At 44.3% G+C, this 24,981-nt stretch overlaps 1 protein-coding gene across 4 annotated transcripts in view; it reads left to right on the top strand.

Annotated features, from left to right (window-relative positions):
• Positions 1-24,150, top strand: part of LOC139546496 (rho GTPase-activating protein 20-like) — a 68,387-nt gene extending 44,237 nt beyond the window's left edge. For all 4 annotated transcript variants that reach the window (XM_071354929.1, XM_071354928.1, XM_071354927.1 and 1 more), the window contains exons 10-14: positions 2,722-3,077; positions 4,237-4,346; positions 4,517-4,706; positions 21,132-21,246; positions 21,949-24,150. In XM_071354929.1, coding sequence (XP_071211030.1) covers positions 2,722-3,077; positions 4,237-4,346; positions 4,517-4,706; positions 21,132-21,246; positions 21,949-23,678 — 2,501 coding nt within the window. In that variant the 3' untranslated portion in view covers positions 23,679-24,150. The remainder of the gene's footprint in view (positions 1-2,721; positions 3,078-4,236; positions 4,347-4,516; positions 4,707-21,131; positions 21,247-21,948) is intronic.
• The last annotated feature ends 831 nt before the right edge of the window (positions 24,151-24,981 follow it).

The following is a 24,981-nucleotide window of genomic DNA, read 5'->3' as shown; positions in this document are numbered from 1 at the left end:
CCAGCTTCATAAGGTAGTCATCTGGAATGCATTTCAATGAACAAGTGTGCCTTGTTAATTTGTGGAATTTCTTTCCTTCTTAATGCGTTGAGCCAATCAGTTGTGTTGTGACAAGGTAAGGGGGGTATACAGAAGATAGCCCTATTTGGTAAAAGACCAAGTCCATATTATGGCAAGAACAGCTCAAATAACCAAAGAAAACCAATTACTTTAAGACATGAGAATAAGTTCATTAGAGTTACCAGCCTCAGCAATTGCAGCCCAAATAAATGCTTCACAGAGTTCAAGTAACAGACACATCTCAACATCAATTGTTCAGAGGAGACTGCGTGAATCAGGCCTTCATGGTCGAATTGCTGCAAAGAAACCACTACTGAAGGACACCAATAATAAGAAGAGACTTGCTTGGGCCAAGAAACACGAGCAAAGGACATTATTTTGATTTGTTGAATACTTTTTTGGTTACTATATGATTCCATATGTGTTATTTCATAGTTTTGATGACTTCAATATTACTCTACAATGTAGAAAATAGTAAAAATAAAGAAAAACCCTTGAATGAGTAGGTGTGTCCAAACTTTTGACTGGTACTGTTCATAGACACACACGGGATGTAACATACAGTGGCAAGAAAAAGTATGTGAACCCTTTGGAAATACCTGGATTTCTGCATAAATTGGTCATAAAATTTGATCTGACCTTCATCTAGGTCACAACAATAGACAAACGCAGTCTGCTTAAACTTGTAACACACAAACAATTATACGTTTTCATGTCTTTATTGAACACACCGTGTAAACATTCACAGTGCAGGGTGGGAAAAGTATGTGAACCCTTGGATTTAATAACTGGTTGACCCTCCTTTGGCACAATAACCTCAACCAAACGTTTTCTGTAGTTGCGGATCAGACCTGCACAACGGTCAGGAGGAATTTTGGACCATTCCTCTTTACAAAACTGTTTCAGTTCAGCAATATTCTTGGGATGTCTGGTGTGAACTGTTCTCTTGAGGTCATGCCACAGCATCTCAATAGGGTTGAGGTCAGGACTCTGACTGGGCCACTCCAGAAGGTGTATTTTCTTGTGTTGAAGCCATTCTGTTGTTGATTTACTTCTGTGTTTTGGGTCGTTGTCCTGTTGCATCACCCAACTTCTGTTGAGCTTCAATTGGCGGACAAATAGCCTAACATTCTCCTGCAAAATGTCTTGATAAACTTGGGAATTAATTTTTACGTCGAAGATAGCAAGCTGTCCAGGCCCTGAGGCAGCAAAGCCGCCCCAAACCATGATGCTCCGTCCACCGTACTTTACAGTTGGGATGAGGTTTTGATGTTGGTGTGCTATGCCTTTTTTTCTACATTGTTCCTTCCAAACAACTCAACTGGAGTTTCATCTGTCCACAGAATATTTTGGAACATCCAGGTGCACTTTTGCAAACTTCAGACGTGCAGCAATGTTTCTTTTGGACAGCAGTGGCTTCTTCCGTGGTGTCCTCCCATGAACACCATTTTTGTTTAGTGTTTTACGTATCGTAGACTCGTCAACAGAGATGTTAGCATGTTCCAGAGATTTCTGTAAGTCTTTAGCTGACACTCTAGGATTCTTCTTAACCTCATTGAGCATTCTGCACTGTGCTCTTGCCGTCATCTTTGCAGGACGGCCACTCCTAGGGAGAGTAGCTACAGTGCTGAACTTTCTCCATTTATAGACTATTTGTCTTACCATGGACTGATGAACATCAAGGCTTTTAGAGATACCTTTGTAACCCTTTCCAGCTTTGTGCAAGTCTTCTGAGATCTCTTTTGTTCAAGGCATGGATCACATCAGGCAATGCTTCTTGTGAATAGCAAACTGAAATTTTGTGAGTGTTTTTTATAGGGCAGGGCAGCTCTAACCAATTTCTCCAATCTCGTCTCATTGATTGGACTCCAGGTTAGCTGAGTCCTGACTCCAATCCTGACTCCAATTCATTAGCCTAGAGGTTCACATACTTTTCCCGACCTACACTGTGAATATTTAAGTTATGTATTCAATATAGACAAGAAAAATACAATAATTTGTGTGTTATTAGTTTAAGCACACAATGTTTGTCTATTGTTGTGACTTAGATGAAGATCAGATCAAATTTGATGACCAATTTATGCAGAAATCCAAATAATTCCAAAGGGTTCACATACTTTTTCGTGCCACTATATGAAGACTCACAGCTACTTAACATGATTTACCAAGTCTCAGAAATATGGTTTCACTAAGCACACACAAACACTCTTTCTTTCTCTGTTTCTCTCTAGCTGTCTCTTTCTCTCCAGACAGACTGCCCGACCTCCACCCCATTAGACTCAGACCCCTCTCTAGTCACGTCTCTTTCTGAATCAATGCCTCTCTCTCTCTCTCTCTCTCTCTCTCTCTCTCTCTCTCTCTCTCTCTCTCTCTCTCTCTCTCTCTCTCTCTCTCTCTCTCTCTCTCTCTCTCTCTCTCTCTCTCTCTCTCTCTCTCTCTCTCTCTCTCTCTCTCTCTCTCTCTCTCTCTCTCTCACACACTACCATTCTCTCTTTTTTTCCCTTCCTGTGCTCTCTCCAAACAACATTAAGTCTTCATCTCTCTCCCCCTCTCTCTCCCTCTCGTTGTGTTTTATTGAGCAGTATGCCCTACTTCATATCAGAATAATGTCTTTAATGTTGGACTAACCCCCCCCCCCTCTCTCCCTCTCTCTCTCCATAGAGCCAGGTCAGAAGTCTGTTAAGAGGAAGAGGTTGTTGATAAACTGGGCCTTCTGGAGGGGGTCCAGTAGCCAACTGGATGGTGTCCCCCTGTCCCCCACCTCCCAGTCCCCCACCCCGGGACGCCTGTTCGGACGGTCTCTCAGTTCCGTCTGCCCCCCTGACCACACCCTGCCCAAACCTGTCATGGACATGCTGGTGTTTCTGTACCAGGAGGGTCCCTACACCAGGGGTATATTCCGTCGCTCTGCAGGGGCCAAAGCCTGCAGAGAGCTGAGAGACAGACTGGACAATGGGACAGAGGACACACACACACTCACACACGAGTCTGTGTTCGTCACCGCCGCAGTCTTCAAGGTAGGACAGAACGCAAGCAAACACACATACACACACCACACACACACACACACCAGGGTCCTTTTGTATTAATCAGAGTTTAAAGGGTTTAGCCAGGCTTGTCAGATCAGATAAAATGGGACATGAGAGAGAGGAGGTTTGAAGGATCTGTTTCATCCTGCTTCAACACATTAGAATAATTCACAGCACAGAGCTAACACAGCTGTAGACACACATATTCACCGCCATATCGTGTGTGTGTGTGTGGTGTGTGTGGTGTGTGGTGTGTGTGTGTGTGTGTGTGTGTGTGTGTGTGTGTGTGTGTGTGTGTGTGTGTGTGTGTGTGTGTGTGTGTGTGTGTGTGTGTGTGTGTGTGTGTGTGTGTGTGTGTGTGTGTGTGTGTGTGTGTTTGAAATCATAGAAAGTCTTAGACAGACAGAAAGTAGTGAAGTGATTGGAGTGGAAGACAAAGCTTAGGTAGAAAAACACACTCAATTCAAAGCACATGTTGGGAGGCTTTACTGGAAACCTGTAGCTGTATTAGATCAGACAGAACAGGACACACACACACACACATACACAGAACACATGCTGCTGTTCAGTTAAGCATATTACTATATTACTATACCCAATCCTAGCCAACAAGCTGAAAACAACTGAGCTGACAAACAAACAATGTTGAGTGTAAAAGGATAGATTCCTTCAGTAAAAACACATCTGGCTGTGCCATCTCTCAACTACTCTATAATATTACTGCATAATAGTTGAGTTTCTTTCATAGCATTCTGTTCTACTTTACGTGCCATATTTTCAGGATTCATATCATCTCTACTGAAAAGAAGCATACAGTTGAAGTCGGAAGTTTACATACACTTACAGTTGAAGTCAAATACTATTTGAGTATATGTAAACTTCTGACCCACTGGGAATGTGATGAAAGAAATAAAAGCTGAAATAAATCATTCTCTCTACTATTATTCTGACATTTCACATTCTTAAAATAAAGTGGTGATTCTAACTGACCTAAAACAGGGAATTTTTACTAGGATTAAATGTCAGGAATTGTGAAGAACTGAGTTTAAATGTATTTGCCTAAGGTGTATGTAAACTTCCGACTTCAACTGTATGTGGTGATGTGTTCTAACCTAAATTGTGTGCCTATGGTTGTGTTCCCCAACAGGACTTCCTGCGGAACGTTCCAGGCAGTCTGCTTTGTGTGGATCTGTATGAGCAGTGGGTTAGAGTGATGGAGCGAGAGGAGGGAGAGGAGAAATGGCTAGCCATCCATAGGTACTGACACTCCCCGTATCGCACCTTCACAAACACATAGGAAAAACAAAGATCACCCTCATCATTCTCTGCCCACTATTTAAATCTTTTTCTGACACATCCAGTCTTACCAGATGTTGTCAATGTTGTGTTTTCATCACTGATTATTTTGTCATCCCCCCCCACCTCAGGTTAGTCCATCTTCTGCCCAGTGAAAACCTGTTGCTTCTCAGACACGTGGTTGCCGTGCTCCACTGTATTCAAGGAAATGCAGAAGACAACCAGATGAATGCCTTCAATCTGTCTGTGTGCATCGCTCCCAGCATGCTGTGGACACCAGCCCCCTGTAGCCCACGGGGGGAGGGGGAGGCCACCAAGAAGGTGAAAATGGACCCAAACCTCAAACTTTTTCTCAAGATTTCCCTCTCTGCTAACAAACTTTTTCATTTATTTAATTTACTTTCATATCTTATTTCAATCACATAATTCTACCACACAGTGTATGTGTGTTAGTACATCATACTCTTGCCTATATTAAGTATTAATGTCAATGGGAAATTTGGGTGAGAGTGAGTTGCTTGCGTGTACTTCCAGTTACATTTCCAGTTAAGAACAAGGGAACATATGTTCATACATACATACATACATACATACATACATACATACATACATACATACATACATACATACATACATACATACATACATACATACATACATACATACATATGTTCATACATACATACATACATACATACATACATACATACATACATACATACATACATACATACATACATATGTTCATACATACATACATACATACATACATACATACATACATACATACATACATACATACATACATACATACATACATACATACATACATACATACATACATACATACATACATACACTACAGTTCAAAAGTTTGGGGTCACTTAGAAATGTCCTTGTTTTTGAAAGAAAAGCACATTTTTTGTCCATTAAAATAACATAACATTTATCAGAAATACAGTGTAGACATTGTTAATGTTGTAAATGACTATTGTAGCTGGAAACAGCTGATTTTTTAATGGAATATCTACATAGGCGTACAGAGGCCCATTATCAGCAACCATCACTCCTGTGTTCCAATGGTACGTTCTGCTAGCTAATCCAAGTTTATCGTTTTAAAAGGCTAATTGATCATTAGAAAACCCTTTTGCAATTATGTTAGCACAGCTGAAAACTGTTATGCTGATTAAAGAATCAATAAAACGGGCCTTCTTTCGATTAATTGAGTATCTGGAGCATCAGCATTTGTGGGTTCGATTACAGGCTCAAAATAGACAGAAACAAATAACTTTCTTCTGAAACTCGTCAGTCTATTCTTGATCTGAGAAATGAAGGCTATTCCATGCGAGAAATTGCCAAGAAACTGAAGAGCTCGTACAACGCTGTGTACTACTCCCTTCACAGAACAGCGCAAACTGGCTTTAACCAGAACAGAAAGAGGAGAGGGAGGCCCCGTGCACAACTGAGCAAGAGGACAAGTACATTAGAGTGTCTAGTTTGAGAAACAGACGCCTCACACGTCCTCAACTAGCAGCTTCATTAAATAGTACCCGCAAAACACCAGTCTCAACGTCAACAGTGAAGAGGCAACTCCGGGATGCTGGCCTTCTAGGCAGAGTTGCAAAGAAAAAGCCATTTCTCAGACTGGCCAATAAAAATAAAAGATTAAGATGGGCAAACGAACACAGACACTGGACAGAGGAAGATTGGAAAAAAGTGTTATGGACAGACAAATCTAAGTTTGAGGTGTTCGGATCACAAAGAAGAACATTCGTGAGACAGAAAAAATTAAAGATGCTGTAGGAGTGCTTGACGCCATCTGTCAAGCATTGTGGAGGCAATGTGATGGTCTGGGGGTGCTTTGGTGGTGGTAAAGTGGGAGATTTGTACAGGGTAAAAGGGATATTGAAGAAGGAAGGCTATCACTCCATTTTGCAACGCCATGCCATACTCTGTGGATGGTGCTTAATTGGAGCCAATTTCCTCCTACAACAGGACAATGACCCAAAGCACAGCTCCAAACTATGCAAGAACTATTTTGGGAAGAAGCAGTCAGCTGGTATTCTGTCTAAAATGGAGTGGCCAGCACAGTCACCGGATCTCAACCCTATTGAGCTGTTGTGGGAGAAGCTTGACCGTATGGTACATAAGAAGTGCCCATCAAGCCAATCCAACTTGTGGGAGGTGCTTCAGGAAGCATGGGGTGAAATCTCTTCAGATTACCTCAAAAAATTGACAACTAGAATGCCAAAGGTCTGCAAGGCTGTAATTGCTGCAAATGGAGGATTCTTTGACGAAAGCAAAGTTTGAAGAACACAATTATTATTTCAGTGAAAAATCATTATTTATGACCTTGTCAACATCTTGACTATATTTCCTATTCATTTTGCAACTCATTTCATGTATGTTTTCATGGAAAACAAGGACATTTCTAAGTGACCACAAACTTTAGAATGGTAGTGTAATGTACGCCTAAAGGTCTGGCGGTTTGGATGGCTGAGGCTAAGGGCCAGGACAGGGTGTAAAGGAAAGTTAAACTGTTGCTGCTACTGTAGCTGTCTGACCAAGCAGGATGTCCAATGGAAGAACAAACAGCAGTGTGGAGTTAGAGAGTGTGTCAACCTCCTGCTAGGAGCCTCAGGCTGGGCTATACTATGTATGTTTCCTCTTTAAACCTGGACTGACCTACTTACACTCTCATTTTACATTGATTTAGTCACCTGTTTTCAATATCTGTACTGACACACACACAAGCACACAAGTTTGAGATGTCTATCCTTGCAGTCACGGTGACACAACACAAGTGTAAAATCTATGCACTGACAGGAAAGCTTGACATTTTACGTTTAGTTACTCACACAGAGTAAGAATTGACACACCAGTTCACAGTACTTGTAACGAGTGCGCTGGGAGTTGGCAAGCAAGTTCAGGGAGTGCATAATTGAATAAACAAATGAGGGAGCACACATGACAGTACTAACCCTACCACTAGACTGTGTCCAACACATGACAGTACTAACCCTACCACTAGACTGTGTCCAACACATGACAGTACTAACCCTAGCACTAGACTGTGTCCAACACATGACAGTACTAACCCTAGCACTAGACTGTGTCCAACACATGACAGTACTAACCCTACCACTAGACTGTGTCCAACACATGACAGTACTAACCCTAGCACTAGACTGTGTCCAACACATGACAGTACTAACCCTACCACTAGACTGTGTCCAACACATGACAGTACTAACCCTACCACTAGACTGTGTCCAACACATGACAGTACTAACCCTAGCACTAGACTGTGTCCAACACATGACAGTACTAACCCTACCACTAGACTGTGTCCAACACATGACAGTACTAACCCTACCACTAGACTGTGTCCAACACATGACAGTACTAACCCTAGCACTAGACTGTCCAACACATGACAGTACTAACCCTAGCACTAGACTGTATCCAACACATGACAGTACTAACCCTAGCACTAGACTGTGTCCAACACATGACAGTACTAACCCTACCACTAGACTGTCCAACACATGACAGTACTAACCCTACCACTAGACTGTGTCCAACACATGACAGTACTAACCCTAGCACTAGACTGTGTCCAACACATGACAGTACTAACCCTACCACTAGACTGTGTCCAACACATGACAGTACTAACCCTAGCACTAGACTGTGTCCAACACATGACAGTACTAACCCTAGCACTAGACTGTGTCCAACACATGACAGTACTAACCCTACCACTAGACTGTCCAACACATGACAGTACTAACCCTACCACTAGACTGTCCAACACATGACAGTACTAACCCTACCACTAGACTGTGTCCAACACATGACAGTACTAACCCTAGCACTAGACTGTGTCCAACACATGACAGTACTAACCCTACCACTAGACTGTCCAACACATGACAGTACTAACCCTACCACTAGACTGTGTCCAACACATGACAGTACTAATCCTACCACTAGACTGTGTCCAACACATGACAGTACTAACCCTACCACTAGACTGTCCAACACATGACAGTACTAACCCTACCACTAGACTGTGTCCAACACATGACAGTACTAACCCTACCACTAGACTGTCCAACACATGACAGTACTAATCCTACCACTAGACTGTGTCCAACACATGACAGTACTAACCCTACCACTAGACTGTGTCCAACACATGACAGTACTAACCCTAGCACTAGACTGTGTCCAACACATGACAGTACTAACCCTACCACTAGACTGTGTCCAACACATGACAGTACTAACCCTACCACTAGACTGTGTCCAACACATGACAGTACTAACCCTACCACTAGACTGTGTCCAACACATGACAGTACTAACCCTAGCACTAGACTGTGTCCAACACATGACAGTACTAACCCTAGCACTAGACTGTCCAACACATGACAGTACTAACCCTACCACTAGACTGTGTCCAACACATGACAGTACTAACCCTACCACTAGACTGTGTCCAACACATGACAGTACTAACCCTACCACTAGACTGTCCAACACATGACAGTACTAACCCTACCACTAGACTGTGTCCAACACATGACAGTACTAACCCTACCACTAGACTGTCCAACACATGACAGTACTAATCCTACCACTAGACTGTGTCCAACACATGACAGTACTAACCCTACCACTAGACTGTCCAACACATGACAGTACTAACCCTACCACTAGACTGTCCAACACATGACAGTACTAACTCTACCACTAGACTGTGTCCAACACATGACAGTACTAACCCTAGCACTAGACTGTGTCCAACACATGACAGTACTAACCCTAGCACTAGACTGTCCAACACATGACAGTACTAACCCTACCACTAGACTGTCCAACACATGACAGTACTAACCCTACCACTAGACTGTCCAACACATGACAGTACTAACTCTACCACTAGACTGTGTCCAACACATGACAGTACTAACCCTACCACTAGACTGTCCAACACATGACAGTACTAACCCTAGCACTAGACTGTGTCCAACACATGACAGTACTAACCCTACCACTATACTGTGTCCAACACATGACAGTACTAACCCTACCACTAGACTGTGTCCAACACATGACAGTACTAACCCTACCACTAGACTGTGTCCAACACATGACAGTACTAACCCTACCACTAGACTGTGTCCAACACATGACAGTACTAACCCTAGCACTAGACTGTGTCCAACACATGACAGTACTAACCCTAGCACTAGACTGTCCAACACATGACAGTACTAACCCTACCACTAGACTGTGTCCAACACATGACAGTACTAACCCTACCACTAGACTGTGTCCAACACATGACAGTACTAACCCTACCACTAGACTGTGTCCAACACATGACAGTACTAACCCTAGCACTAGACTGTGTCCAACACATGACAGTACTAACCCTAGCACTAGACTGTGTCCAACACATGACAGTACTAACCCTAGCACTAGACTGTGTCCAACACATGACAGTACTAACCCTACCACTAGACTGTGTCCAACACATGACAGTACTAACCCTAGCACTAGACTGTGTCCAACACATGACAGTACTAACCCTAGCACTAGACTGTGTCCAACACATGACAGTACTAACCCTAGCACTAGACTGTGTCCAACACATGACAGTACTAACCCTAGCACTAGACTGTGTCCAACACATGACAGTACTAACCCTAGCACTAGACTGTGTCCAACACATGACAGTACTAACCCTACCACTAGACTGTCCAACACATGACAGTACTAACCCTACCACTAGACTGTGTCCAACACATGACAGTACTAACCCTAGCACTAGACTGTGTCCAACACATGACAGTACTAACCCTACCACTAGACTGTGTCCAACACATGACAGTACTAACCCTAGCACTAGACTGTGTCCAACACATGACAGTACTAACCCTAGCACTAGACTGTGTCCAACACATGACAGTACTAACCCTAGCACTAGACTGTGTCCAACACATGACAGTACTAACCCTACCACTAGACTGTCCAACACATGACAGTACTAACCCTACCACTAGACTGTGTCCAACACATGACAGTACTAACCCTACCACTAGACTGTGTCCAACACATGACAGTACTAACCCTACCACTAGACTGTCCAACACATGACAGTACTAACCCTACCACTAGACTGTGTCCAACACATGACAGTACTAACCCTACCACTAGACTGTGTCCAACACATGACAGTACTAACCCTACCACTAGACTGTGTCCAACACATGACAGTACTAACCCTACCACTAGACTGTCCAACACATGACAGTACTAATCCTACCACTAGACTGTGTCCAACACATGACAGTACTAACCCTACCACTAGACTGTGTCCAACACATGACAGTACTAACCCTAGCACTATACTGTGTCCAACACATGACAGTACTAACCCTACCACTAGACTGTGTCCAACACATGACAGTACTAACCCTACCACTAGACTGTGTCCAACACATGACAGTACTAACCCTACCACTAGACTGTGTCCAACACATGACAGTACTAACCCTAGCACTAGACTGTGTCCAACACATGACAGTACTAACCCTAGCACTAGACTGTCCAACACATGACAGTACTAACCCTACCACTAGACTGTGTCCAACACATGACAGTACTAACCCTACCACTAGACTGTGTCCAACACATGACAGTACTAACCCTACCACTAGACTGTGTCCAACACATGACAGTACTAACCCTACCACTAGACTGTGTCCAACACATGACAGTACTAACCCTAGCACTAGACTGCGTCCAACACATGACAGTACTAATCCTACCACTAGACTGTGTCCAACACATGACAGTACTAACCCTACCACTAGACTGTCCAACACATGACAGTACTAATCCTACCACTAGACTGTGTCCAACACATGACAGTACTAACCCTACCACTAGACTGTCCAACACATGACAGTACTAACCCTACCACTAGACTGTGTCCAACACATGACAGTACTAATCCTACCACTAGACTGTGTCCAACACATGACAGTACTAACCCTACCACTAGACTGTCCAACACATGACAGTACTAACCCTACCACTAGACTGTGTCCAACACATGACAGTACTAACCCTACCACTAGACTGTCCAACACATGACAGTACTAATCCTACCACTAGACTGTGTCCAACACATGACAGTACTAACCCTACCACTAGACTGTGTCCAACACATGACAGTACTAACCCTACCACTAGACTGTCCAACACATGACAGTACTAACCCTACCACTAGACTGTGTCCAACACATGACAGTACTAACCCTAGCACTAGACTGTGTCCAACACATGACAGTACTAACCCTAGCACTAGACTGTCCAACACATGACAGTACTAACCCTACCACTAGACTGTCCAACACATGACAGTACTAACCCTACCACTAGACTGTCCAACACATGACAGTACTAACTCTACCACTAGACTGTGTCCAACACATGACAGTACTAACCCTACCACTAGACTGTCCAACACATGACAGTACTAACCCTAGCACTAGACTGTGTCCAACACATGACAGTACTAACCCTACCACTAGACTGTGTCCAACACATGACAGTACTAACCCTACCACTAGACTGTGTCCAACACATGACAGTACTAACCCTACCACTAGACTGTGTCCAACACATGACAGTACTAACCCTACCACTAGACTGTGTCCAACACATGACAGTACTAACCCTAGCACTAGACTGTGTCCAACACATGACAGTACTAACCCTAGCACTAGACTGTCCAACACATGACAGTACTAACCCTACCACTAGACTGTGTCCAACACATGACAGTACTAACCCTACCACTAGACTGTGTCCAACACATGACAGTACTAACCCTACCACTAGACTGTGTCCAACACATGACAGTACTAACCCTAGCACTAGACTGTGTCCAACACATGACAGTACTAACCCTAGCACTAGACTGTGTCCAACACATGACAGTACTAACCCTAGCACTAGACTGTGTCCAACACATGACAGTACTAACCCTACCACTAGACTGTGTCCAACACATGACAGTACTAACCCTAGCACTAGACTGTGTCCAACACATGACAGTACTAACCCTACCACTAGACTGTGTCCAACACATGACAGTACTAACCCTAGCACTAGACTGTGTCCAACACATGACAGTACTAACCCTACCACTAGACTGTGTCCAACACATGACAGTACTAACCCTAGCACTAGACTGTGTCCAACACATGACAGTACTAACCCTAGCACTAGACTGTGTCCAACACATGACAGTACTAACCCTACCACTAGACTGTGTCCAACACATGACAGTACTAACCCTACCACTAGACTGTCCAACACATGACAGTACTAACCCTACCACTAGACTGTATCCAACACATGACAGTACTAACCCTACCACTAGACTGTGTCCAACACATGACAGTACTAACCCTAGCACTAGACTGTCCAACACATGACAGTACTAACCCTACCACTAGACTGTGTCCAACACATGACAGTACTAACCCTAGCACTAGACTGTGTCCAACACATGACAGTACTAACCCTAGCACTAGACTGTGTCCAACACATGGCAGTACTAACCCTACCACTAGACTGTCCAACACATGACAGTACTAACCCTACCACTAGACTGTGTCCAACACATGACAGTACTAACCCTAGCATTAGACTGTCCAACACATGACAGTACTAACCCTACCACTAGACTGTCCAACACATGACAGTACTAACCCTACCACTAGACTGTGTCCAACACATGACAGTACTAACCCTAGCACTAGACTGTGTCCAACACATGGCAGTACTAACCCTACCACTAGACTGTCCAACACATGACAGTACTAACCCTACCACTAGACTGTGTCCAACACATGACAGTACTAACCCTAGCACTAGACTGTGTCCAACACATGACAGTACTAACCCTAGCACTAGACTGTGTCCAACACATGACAGTACTAACCCTAGCACTAGACTGTGTCCAACACATGGCAGTACTAACCCTACCACTAGACTGTCCAACACATGACAGTACTAACCCTACCACTAGACTGTGTCCAACACATGACAGTACTAACCCTAGCACTAGACTGTGTCCAACACATGGCAGTACTAACCCTACCACTAGACTGTCCAACACATGACAGTACTAACCCTACCACTAGACTGTGTCCAACACATGACAGTACTAACCCTAGCACTAGACTGTGTCCAACACATGACAGTACTAACCCTACCACTAGACTGTCCAACACATGACAGTACTAACCCTACCACTAGACTGTGTCCAACACATGACAGTACTAACCCTACCACTAGACTGTGTCCAACACATGACAGTACTAACCCTAGCACTAGACTGTGTCCAACACATGACAGTACTAACCCTACCACTAGACTGTGTCCAACACATGACAGTACTAACCCTACCACTAGACTGTCCAACACATGACAGTACTAATCCTACCACTAGACTGCGTCCAACACATGACAGTACTAACCCTAGCACTAGACTGTGTCCAACACATGACAGTACTAACCCTACCACTAGACTGTGTCCAACACATGACAGTACTAACCCTACCACTAGACTGTCCAACACATGACAGTACTAATCCTACCACTAGACTGTGTCCAACACATGACAGTACTAACCCTAGCACTAGACTGTGTCCAACACATGACAGTACTAACCCTACCACTAGACTGTGTCCAACACATGACAGTACTAACCCTACCACTAGACTGTGTCCAACACATGACAGTACTAACCCTAGCACTAGACTGTGTCCAACACATGACAGTACTAACCCTAGCACTAGACTTTGTCCAACACATGACAGTACTAACCCTACCACTAGACTGTCCAACAAATGACAGTAATAACCCTAGCACTAGACTGTATCCAACACATGACAGTACTAACCCTACCACTAGACTGTGTCCAACACATGACAGTACTAACCCTAGCACTAGACTGTGTCCAACACATGACAGTACTAACCCTAGCACTAGACTGTGTCCAACACATGACAGTACTAACCCTACCACTAGACTGTGTCCAACACATGACAGTACTAACCCTACCACTAGACTGTCCAACACATGACAGTACTAACCCTACCACTAGACTGTGTCCAACACATGACAGTACTAACCCTAGCACTAGACTGTGTCCAACACATGACAGTACTAACCCTACCACTAGACTGTGTCCAACACATGACAGTACTAACCCTACCACTAGACTGTGTCCAACACATGACAGTACTAACCCTAGCACTAGACTGTGTCCAACACATGACAGTACTAACCCTAGCACTATACTGTGTCCAACACATGACAGTACTAACCCTACCACTAGACTGTCCAACACATGACAGTACTAACCCTAGCACTAGACTGTGTCCAACACATGACAGTACTAACCCTAGCACTAGACTGTGTCCAACACATGACAGTACTAACCCTAGCACTAGACTGTGTCCAACACATGACAGTACTAACCCTACCACTAGACTGTATCCAACACATGACAGTACTAACCCTACCACTAGACTGTGTCCAACACATGACAGTACTAACCCTAGCACTGGACTGTCCAACACATGACAGTACTAACCCTACCACTAGACTGTGTCCAACACATGACAGTACTAACCCTACCACTAGACTGTGTCCAACACATGACAGTACTAACCCTACCACTAGACTGTCCAACACATGACAGTACTAACCCTACCACTAGACTGTATCCAACACATGACAGTACTAACCCTACCACTAGACTGTGTCCAACACATGACAGTACTAACCCTAGCACTAGACTGTGTCCAACACATGACAGTACTAACCCTACCACTAGACTGTGTCCAACACATGACAGTACTAACCCTAGCACTAGACTGTGTCCAACACATGACAGTACTAACCCTACCACTAGACTGTGTCCAACACATGACAGTACTAACCCTAGCACTAGACTGTCCAACACATGACAGTACTAATCCTACCACTAGACTGCGTCCAACACATGACAGTACTAACCCTACCACTAGACTGTCCAACACATGACAGTACTAATCCTACCACTAGACTGTGTCCAACACATGACAGTACTAACCCTACCACTAGACTGTCCAACACATGACAGTACTAACCCTAGCACTAGACTGTGTCCAACACATGACAGTACTAACCCTACCACTAGACTGTCCAACACATGACAGTACTAACCCTACCACTAGACTGTATCCAACACATGACAGTACTAACCCTACCACTAGACTGTGTCCAACACATGACAGTACTTACCCTACCACTAGACTGTATCCAACACATGACAGTACTAACCCTACCACTAGACTGTCCAACACATGGCAGTACTAACCCTACCACTAGACTGTGTCCAACACATGACAGTACTAACCCTACCACTAGACTGTGTCCAACACATGACAGTACTAACCCTACCACTAGACTGTCCAACACATGACAGTACTAACCCTACCACTAGACTGTATCCAACACATGACAGTACTAACCCTACCACTAGACTGTGTCCAACACATGACAGTACTAACCCTACCACTAGACTGTGTGCAACACATGCTAATCCTAAAATGATTCAATTTGCAACGAGTGGCCCCAGATGTATTGTAAGTTAATAATAAACACAAATAAGTCATCCTGTCTATAATACTCTCTGAATTACGGTCGATTTTGGACACATTGTTGTTGGAACACACTCAATCTGGTTGTTTCCAGATATTTCTCTCTCCGTGTCAAATGTGTGTTTGTTTCTGGTGAGGCTTGGGCCTGTTGAGGTTCACTGGGAAAAAATCCAAAGCATTTCCTACAGATTCCTGAGGACGAGTGTGTTTTGACAAACCCACCGCTTTCTGTCTTTACACACAGGCGCAAACTCACACGGACACACACCAGCAAACACACACACACACACACACACACACACACACACACACACACACACACACACACACACACACACACACACACACACACACACACACACACACACACACACACACACACACACACACACACACACACACACACACACACACACACACACACACACACACACACACACACACACACACACACACACACACACACACACACACACACACACACACACACACACACACACACACACACACACACACACACACACAAGCAAACACAAACACACACACACGTACACGGAGACACTCTTGCTCTCTCTAGCACACACTCTCTCCCACACACAACACACACTTCTTTCTGTTTGTTTGTATGTGTGGCCCACTGGCTCCAAAATGTGAGATTTTGACATTCCCCTGGTCGGTCGCGGTCTCACAAGGAGCCAAGTCAAAGTGGGCTGGCGTGGGTCTGGTCTCTAACGGCACTGGGCAGTCTGGAACACTCCCCTTCCCTCCGCTCCCCTCCGCTCCCAGATTTTCCCCCACTTCACTTCCGCTCCCTTCTCCATCACTCCACGGTTATCATTTAGATGTTTGTGGCTCCTACAGACATGTTAGTCTCTGAGTGGCTTGAGTAAATGTTTGTCAGAAAAGTTTGCACAATAAATACGCATGCTACCATACCTTACCTCAGAAAAAGCCCCCCTACACCAATGACAACAGGTTCTGGATTAATGATTGCGTTTCTAGATCTTATCTCAGTGAGTTTGATTGGCAGCCCCCATGATAGACAGAACCAGGATAAATACAAGGAGGGACAGAAGGAGTGTCACGCCCTGACCATAGAGAGCCTTTTTATTCTCTATTTTGGTTAGGTCGGGGTGTGGCTAGGGTGGGTGATCTAGTGCATTTATTTCTATGTTGGCCTGGTATGGTTCCCAATCAGAGGCAGCTGTTTATCGTTGTCTTTGATTGGGGATCATATTTAGGCAGCCATTTCCCCACTGGTTTTTGTGGGATCTTGTTTTCGTGTTGATGCCTATGAGCTCTACAGAACGTCACGTTTCGTTGCTCTTTATTGTTTTTGTGAGTTTCAATTAATAAACATGTGGAACTCTACGTACGCTGCGCCTCTGTCTGAGTATGATTACCACGACGATCGTGATAAGGAGAGTGAGAGAGAAGACAGTTTAGCCTTATTCCCTTGCTGGAGTTCCGTTGTGTTGGACTAGCCTGTGAAATTCAAAGCCATGCTCTATCAGTCCATTCACTCCCGTAGCCCTCTGAACAGAGGAGTGTAAAACAGGCTGACATATTGTGAAAACCATGACACAGTCCGCTTTTAAACAGTCTACCCGGGAAACTACCTGTGAAATAACCTACAGTATAAATTGCAGTCTGAGCCCTGATCTGGGACCAGTCATTAACCCCTCTAGGGTATGTGGGACGGTAGCGTCTCACCTCGTCAACAGCCAGTGAAACTGCAGGGCGCCAAATTCAAAACAACAGAAATCCCATAATTAAAATTCCTCAAACATACATGTATTGTACACCATTTTAAAGATACACTTGTTGTAAATCCAGCCACAGTGTCCGATTTAAAATAGGCTTTACGATGAAAGCAAACCAAACGATTATGTTAGGTCAGAGCCAAGTCACAGAAAAACACAGCCATTTTTCCAGCCAAAAAGAGAGTCACAAAAAGCAGAAATATAGATAAAATTAATCACTAACCTTTGATGATCTTCATCAGATGACACTCATATGACTTCATGTTACACAATACATGTATGTTTTGTTCGGTAAAGTTCATATTTATATCCAAAAATCAGAGTTTACATTGGCGCGTTATGTTCAGTAGTTCCAAAACATCCGGTGATTTTGCAGAGAGCCACATCAATTTACAGAAATAGTCATCATAAATGTTGATGAAAATACAAGTGTTATACATGTAATATTAGATCCACTTCTCCTTAACTTCTTGCAACTATAGGGGGTGCTGTTCCGCATTAGCATATTTTGGTCTCCAAATTAAACTGCCTCGTGCTAAATTCTTGATCGTACAATATGCATATTATTGTTATTATTGGATAGAAAACACCTTCTAGTTTCTATAGAAGTTGGAATTTTGTCTCTGAGTGGTACAGAACAATATCTACAGCACTTTTCATGACAGGGGTCAGATTTCAGAAATTTTTACCCCTGATCTGGAGTCTGTTTTTAAGGCGACAGTGAATGCTATGAAGAAACCGACACTGCCTACGTCTTCCTCTGGGTGTCTGTACGTCATCACGTTTTGAATGGAGTCTATTGCACAATCCCAGCCCATATAAAACCACAAAACGTGGGAAGACCTTTCTCTCTCTCCGCGCGCCACAAGCAAGATGGACATCGGACCTGCCTCATTCCAAATCGTTGTTTAACTAGTTAGATTTCTCCGGTCATGTTTTCAGTCGTTATAGTTGTTAAAAACATCATAATGTAGTTAATTTGAACCGTTTTATAGCAATTTATATCCGTTTAGTGCGATTTTGAGGAATTTCTTTGTCGTGCCCTTTTTAGCTTTGGAAACGTTTCGGGGTGTCGGTCGTTGGTGGTGGACATTTCGAAGGACAGAGGACATCTATCGACCAAAAGACGTTTATAACATAGAAAGGATACATTGCCCAAGAATCTGATGGAAGAACAGCTCAAAGTAACCAATATTTAATATGATAAATCGTTTTTCTGTCGAAATATATTAAACGCATATTTCGCCATTTTGTTTGGTATAGCTTCACTTGGCGAACCCTGTATTGAAAAGTAAGGATAATTTTAAAAATGTAAATCAGCGGTTGCATTAAGAACTAATTTGTCTTTCGATTCCTGTCAACCCTGTATTTTTTAGTCAAGTATATGATTAGCTTTCGATTAAACTAGATCACTCTGAAAGCTGACGTTCCTCATTTTGAGGCTTGAGTTGTGACTATTTCCATTGTATAACCACGGTTTTGTATGGCTAAATATGCACCTTTTCGAACAAACTGTATATGTATGTTGTAAAATGATGTTACAGGAGTGTCATCGGAAGAATTCTGAGAAGGTTAGTGAAAAAATTAATATATTTTGGCGGTGATTACGTTATAGCGCTCTTTGGCTGGAATCGATGCTCTGGTAACGTTTGCACATGTGGTATGCTAACTTATCGATTTATTGTGTTTTCGCTGAAAAACGCTTAGAAAATCTGAAATATGGTCTGAAATCACAAGAACTGGGTCTTTCCATTGCTATGCTTTGTCTATTTTTATGAAATGTTTTATGATGAGTAAATTGGTCATACACGTTGCTCTATCTAGTAATTCTAGTCGATTTGTGATGGTCGGTGCAATTGTAAACTGTGATTTCTACCTGAAATATGCACTTTTTTCTAACAAAAACTATCCTATACCATGAATATGTTATCAGACTGTCATCTGAAGAGGTTTTTTCTTGGTTAGTGGCTATCAATATCTTAGTTGAGCCGAATTGGTGATAGCACCTGAAGGAGTAAGAAACTGATGGAGTTAGAATAGTGGTGTATTTTGCTAACGTGTTTAGCTAATAGATTTACATATTTTGTCTTCCCTGTAAAACATTTTAAAAATCTGAAATGGTGGCTTTATTCACAAGATCTGTATCTTTCATCTGGTGTCTTGGACTTGTGATTTAATGATATTTAGATGCTACTATCTACTTGTGAAGCTATGCTAGCTATGCTAATCAGTGTGTGGGGGGGGTGGGGGTTGATCCCGGACCCGGGGTAGAGGCTCGTGAAAGGTTAATGCAACCGCTGTGTCAGATTTCAAAAAAACTTTACGGGAAAAGCAAACCATGCAATAATCTGAGTACGGCGCTCAGACGACAAATCAACCCAAAGAGATATCCGCCATGTTGGAGTCAACAGAAGTCAGAAATAGCATTATAAATATTCCCTTACCTTTGATGATCTTCATCAGAATGCACTCCCGGGAATCCCAGTTCCACAATTAATGTTTGTTTTGTTCGATAATGTTCATAATTTATGTCCAAATTCCTCCTTGTTCCTCCGCGCACACAATCTAAACTCACGACGCACGTGCAAGTCCAGCAGAAAGTACGGACGAAAAGTCCAAAAAGTTCCGTTACAGTCCGTAGAAACATGTCAAACGATGTATAGAATCAATCTTTAGGATGTTTTTAACATAAATCTTCAATAATGTTCCAACCGAAGAATTCCTTTGTCTTCAGAAATGCGATGGAACGCAGCTAACTCTCACATGAACACACATGGTCAGCGCATGGTCAGCTCGTGGCACTCTGGGAGAGACCTTACTCAATCTCCTCTCATTCGCCCCCACTTCACAGTAGAAGCATCAAACAAGGTTCTAAAGACTGTTGACATCTAGTGGAAGCCTTAGGAAGTAGTGCAACATGACCCCATTTCCACTGTATCTTGGATAAGCAAAGAGTTGAAAACCTACAAACCTCAGATTTCCCACTTCCTGGTTGGAGTTCTTCCTCAGGTTGTTGCCTGCCATTTGAGTTCTGTTATACTCACAGACATCATTCAAACAGTTTAAAAAACTTCAGAGTGTCTTCTATCCAAATCTACTAATAATATGCATATCCTAGTATCTGGGCCTGAGTAGCAGGCAGTTTACTCTGGGCATGCTTTTCATCCGGACCTGAAAATACTGCCCCGTACCCCAAAGAAGTTAACTTGTGTGACTGTGTAACAAGGTCTATGATCTGTTCCCAGGTCTGTGAGCTGGTACGGTTCCTGATTGAGAACTGCAGGAAGGTCCTGGGAGATGATGTCACCTCTCTGTTTGGTGCATTCCCTCAGAAGAGCAACAGCAGCGACCACGGATCAGGTAAACAAAGTCTCCATTTATTTACTGAAGAAATAACATCTAAATCCAAATTATGTTGTACAGTGCTCTAAACAAATGTTGTTAGTTTTGGTGGTAGAAAACTTCATAAGATAAAGTTGGATAGGAACAGAAAAGACAGGGAGAAAATAGATGCCTCCTGGAGGTGGAGTGAGGAAGAGAGAGGTCACAAACCAAGCAAAACTGAAACAACACAGAGGTGGTTTAATTTGACACAGCTCTTCACAAGGGTCAAAAAAGTCACGAGTGTATGTGTGTCGACAGCAAGAAAGTGGTTCTGTGTATTGGAGCCCTTATCACCGTTAAAGAGCATATTAACCCTGACTAGCTGCAGTGTGTGTGTGTGTGTGTGTGTGTGTGCGTGCGTGCGTGCGTGTGTCCGAGTTCAGTGTTCTCTCAGACGTGGCCTCTCCATAAGCCTGTGTCTCGGTGAGGTTTGCTGATTGGGGTCAGTATGTTGACCTCAGTCACTTCAGTGATTAGTACACTCTCAGTGACTCATTAACACACCAGCCAATTTCCTCCTTCTCCCCTAAACCAACCTCTTTGAATGGCAGCTGTATGCTAGGGACCATTTCAGCACTTTATGCTTAGTTTTCAAACCCTGTGTCTACCTAATGAAATGGAGGTTTGTTCAAACTCAAACTCCCCCTTCTCTCTTTCCCTCTCTCTCTCCCTCCATAGATGTGTCATCTTTCCAGATGAATGACTCATCCTACGACAGCCTGGAGAACGAGTTAAACGAAGACCCAGAGTCACCCTTCCAGGAGTCCCTCCCTCTGAGGGACAAGGCCATGCCAGACAGCCACAGCAGAGACTCTGTCATCACGCTGAGTGACTGTGACCCAGACCCTGACCCTGACCCTGACCCTGAGGATGACCTCCTACATCTCCCTCCACTGCCCAGACCCAGGAAGTTCACCTCCGTCGTACGCCAACCACAGCCACGTCAGTCCTTTGTCCAATCACATGGCCCTCGGAGGTTACGACGCAGCTCGGAGCCCGCCCTCGGACACACCCCCGGAGCTCTGATTGTCCAATCAGATAAGCACAGTTTGGCATCACGTAAAGCAAGCTACGATGCGGCGATGGAGGGAGAGGAAGAAGAGGAGGAGGAAGAGGAGGATGAAGTATTTCTGAAGCAGGGGCTCAGGGCTCTGCAGCTGAAAGACATTGTAGTCACAGGTGGAGAAAGAGGAGGGGTTGGAACTCTTGGGCGGAGGAAGCTGAGGCACGCCCCGCCCCCTCCTTTACGATTGGATGCAAGCTGCTCCAGCCTGTCGTCCCCGGCGACCTCCCCCACAGGCTCCTCCCTCAGCTCCTTAGACTCCGCCTTCTCCCAGTATTCCACGGACTATGTCACCAGCGCAGGCTTCCATTTGGCTGAGCCTTCCCCCCACTCCCCACTCTCACCCCGCTTCCCCCTCTCACACCTCTTCCCCCTCTCACCCCGCTTACCCCGCTCCCCCCAGGGCTCACCCCCCAAGAGAGACACAGTGGACTGTAGCCAAAGCCACCCCCCCCACTCCTCCCGGACCCCGTCCACCCACCACGGCCTGCACCCCAACACTTGGTTCAAGAGGGACCGACGGCTGTCGCTTCGGCAACCCGACAACGGACACCTGGAGGAGGAAGTGGGGGAGGGGGAAGGGGAAGGGGTTAGCCTCCCAAAATCCCCAGAGGTTAAAGGTGTAGAGGTGACCACCAAAAGGAGGTCCAGCAGCCCTCCATCCTACCAGCAGGCTATCCTACAGCTACAGGGGAGTAGGTCTCCTTTCTACAGAGGCACAGAGAAACCCCTCACCGTAAAGGAGCTACGGCTGCTACACAACCAGTCCTGCAAAGTCACCGACAGACCCCCCACAAGAAGTGGCGTCACCCAGCAGCCCACTGGAATAGAAAGTGAGGTCATCCAGCCCCCCCAGGGTGTGTTCTATGGACAGAGTAGCTCAACACTTACCCTCCAGAGGCATAAGTCTCATTCCCTCACCCCGGCCATGGAGGCCAGCCGCAAGGTCCTCACCATGCCTCGCAGAGCCTCAGAGCCCTCATGCGTGACAGATGCAGCCTCCAGCCTTACCCTGGAGAGGCCCAGGGTCAAGTCCCGGACCCACAGGGTCAAAGATCAGCAGCTCCCTGAGAGCGGACTTAGAGTCTCTGACGTGGAGCCACAGTGCAACGGAGCAGGCCCAAACTCAGAGCCAGGGATCTGCCTATCACCCTCCACCACGCGGGCAGTGAGGGACTACTTTTCCTCGCAGGGGCGGGTGGATGCAGACGCATGCCTGGGTAGGAGTCAAGAGGTGGCTCTGGCCCTCGTCCAGGGGAAGAGGGAGTGGCAGAGCAGGAAGTGTAGTGACCCGTGTGTCGACGACTTTGACCAAATGTTCTTTGCTGAGGAGTCCTACGTTTAATACATTCAAGAGGATTTTAAGAGTGTCTGGGTTTGTTTTATATGGCTGGTCAATGTTGTTTATAGCATATCGTTTGTATGTTTATATGGTCTTGTTGTTGGTGTTTATATTGTCATATATGTACAGTTATTTTCCCCTGGTCATAGTAGATGTTTGGTTGTGCTTGAGCTCTGTTTCCGCATGTCTGTCGTTCAACAACAGGTAGAGGTCTATATTTATGTTCATGTGATGCTTTGTTATAGTGTTGTACGACCTGTAAGAAATCATATGTGTATTTTTGTACATGATGCCAATCCTGCTGCTGTACTATAGAGTATATTTGCTACAGAACACACCGTTTGTATATCTGATGTCTAATGCTTATGAAAATTAATTATAACGATTATAATAAAACGTTGCTCTTGTGAAAGTATCTTTATGTATCAACGGAAGTATTCATTTCTCTTTATTAAAAAGGCACATTTTTAAAAATAGTTCTTCTGTTATTTTGTGCCTTCTTTTGATGTTATGGGTCTCCGTGACTTGGGTTCTGGACTACGACTCTGCAGAACTGACAAAGTAGGACAAGCTGTACTATACTAAATGCACAGTGCTGTATTAGTGATAAAATGTCAACTCTTTACACCTGTTAAGCATGAATCATCAGACTCATAGTGTGATGTAAACATAATATTACCATGAATAATTCATCTGTATGGTCTCTGGTGGCGGAGTGATGTAGGTCTAGGTCTAATAGGATAGACAGGTCTGGAAGTGGTAGAGTCAGCCAGAGAGTCTCTCTCTCTCTCTCTCTCTCTCTCTCTCTCTCTCTCTCTCTCTCTCTCTCTCTCTCTCTCTCTCTCTCTCTCTCTCTCTCTATCTCTCACACACACACACACACACACACACACACACACACACACACACACACACACACACACACACACACACACACACACACATTTACACTCACACTGAGGTGCTGCTTTTTAGACTGACAGGTCTGTTAGAGTTAGTCAGCCAGACAGGGAGACATGAGCACGGCCAATTATGTAATGGAAGCAGAGCCATGAAGCCCACGGGTTTGGCCCACCTTCCTGGACCTGTCTCAAAGTATAATATCTGCTCAAAATGTGTGTGTACAAGTTGTGTAGGGCTGGATGCTGTTGTACTTGAATCACTGGAGCATGACTCCACCAGTAATAAGTGTTACGTCTCTAGTCTAAAAGGTACTATATGCTGGCCCACATGGGTCATGTTAACATGCACTGTGGAGTTCTAAGGTCAGGGGTCTAGCTGGATGTTGAAGTGATTCTGCCTGTTT

Source organism: Salvelinus alpinus, chromosome 20 (genome assembly GCF_045679555.1).
Source record: "Salvelinus alpinus chromosome 20, SLU_Salpinus.1, whole genome shotgun sequence".
Taxonomy (NCBI): Eukaryota; Metazoa; Chordata; class Actinopteri; order Salmoniformes; family Salmonidae; genus Salvelinus; species Salvelinus alpinus.
This window is presented reverse-complemented; position numbering and strand designations above follow the sequence as displayed.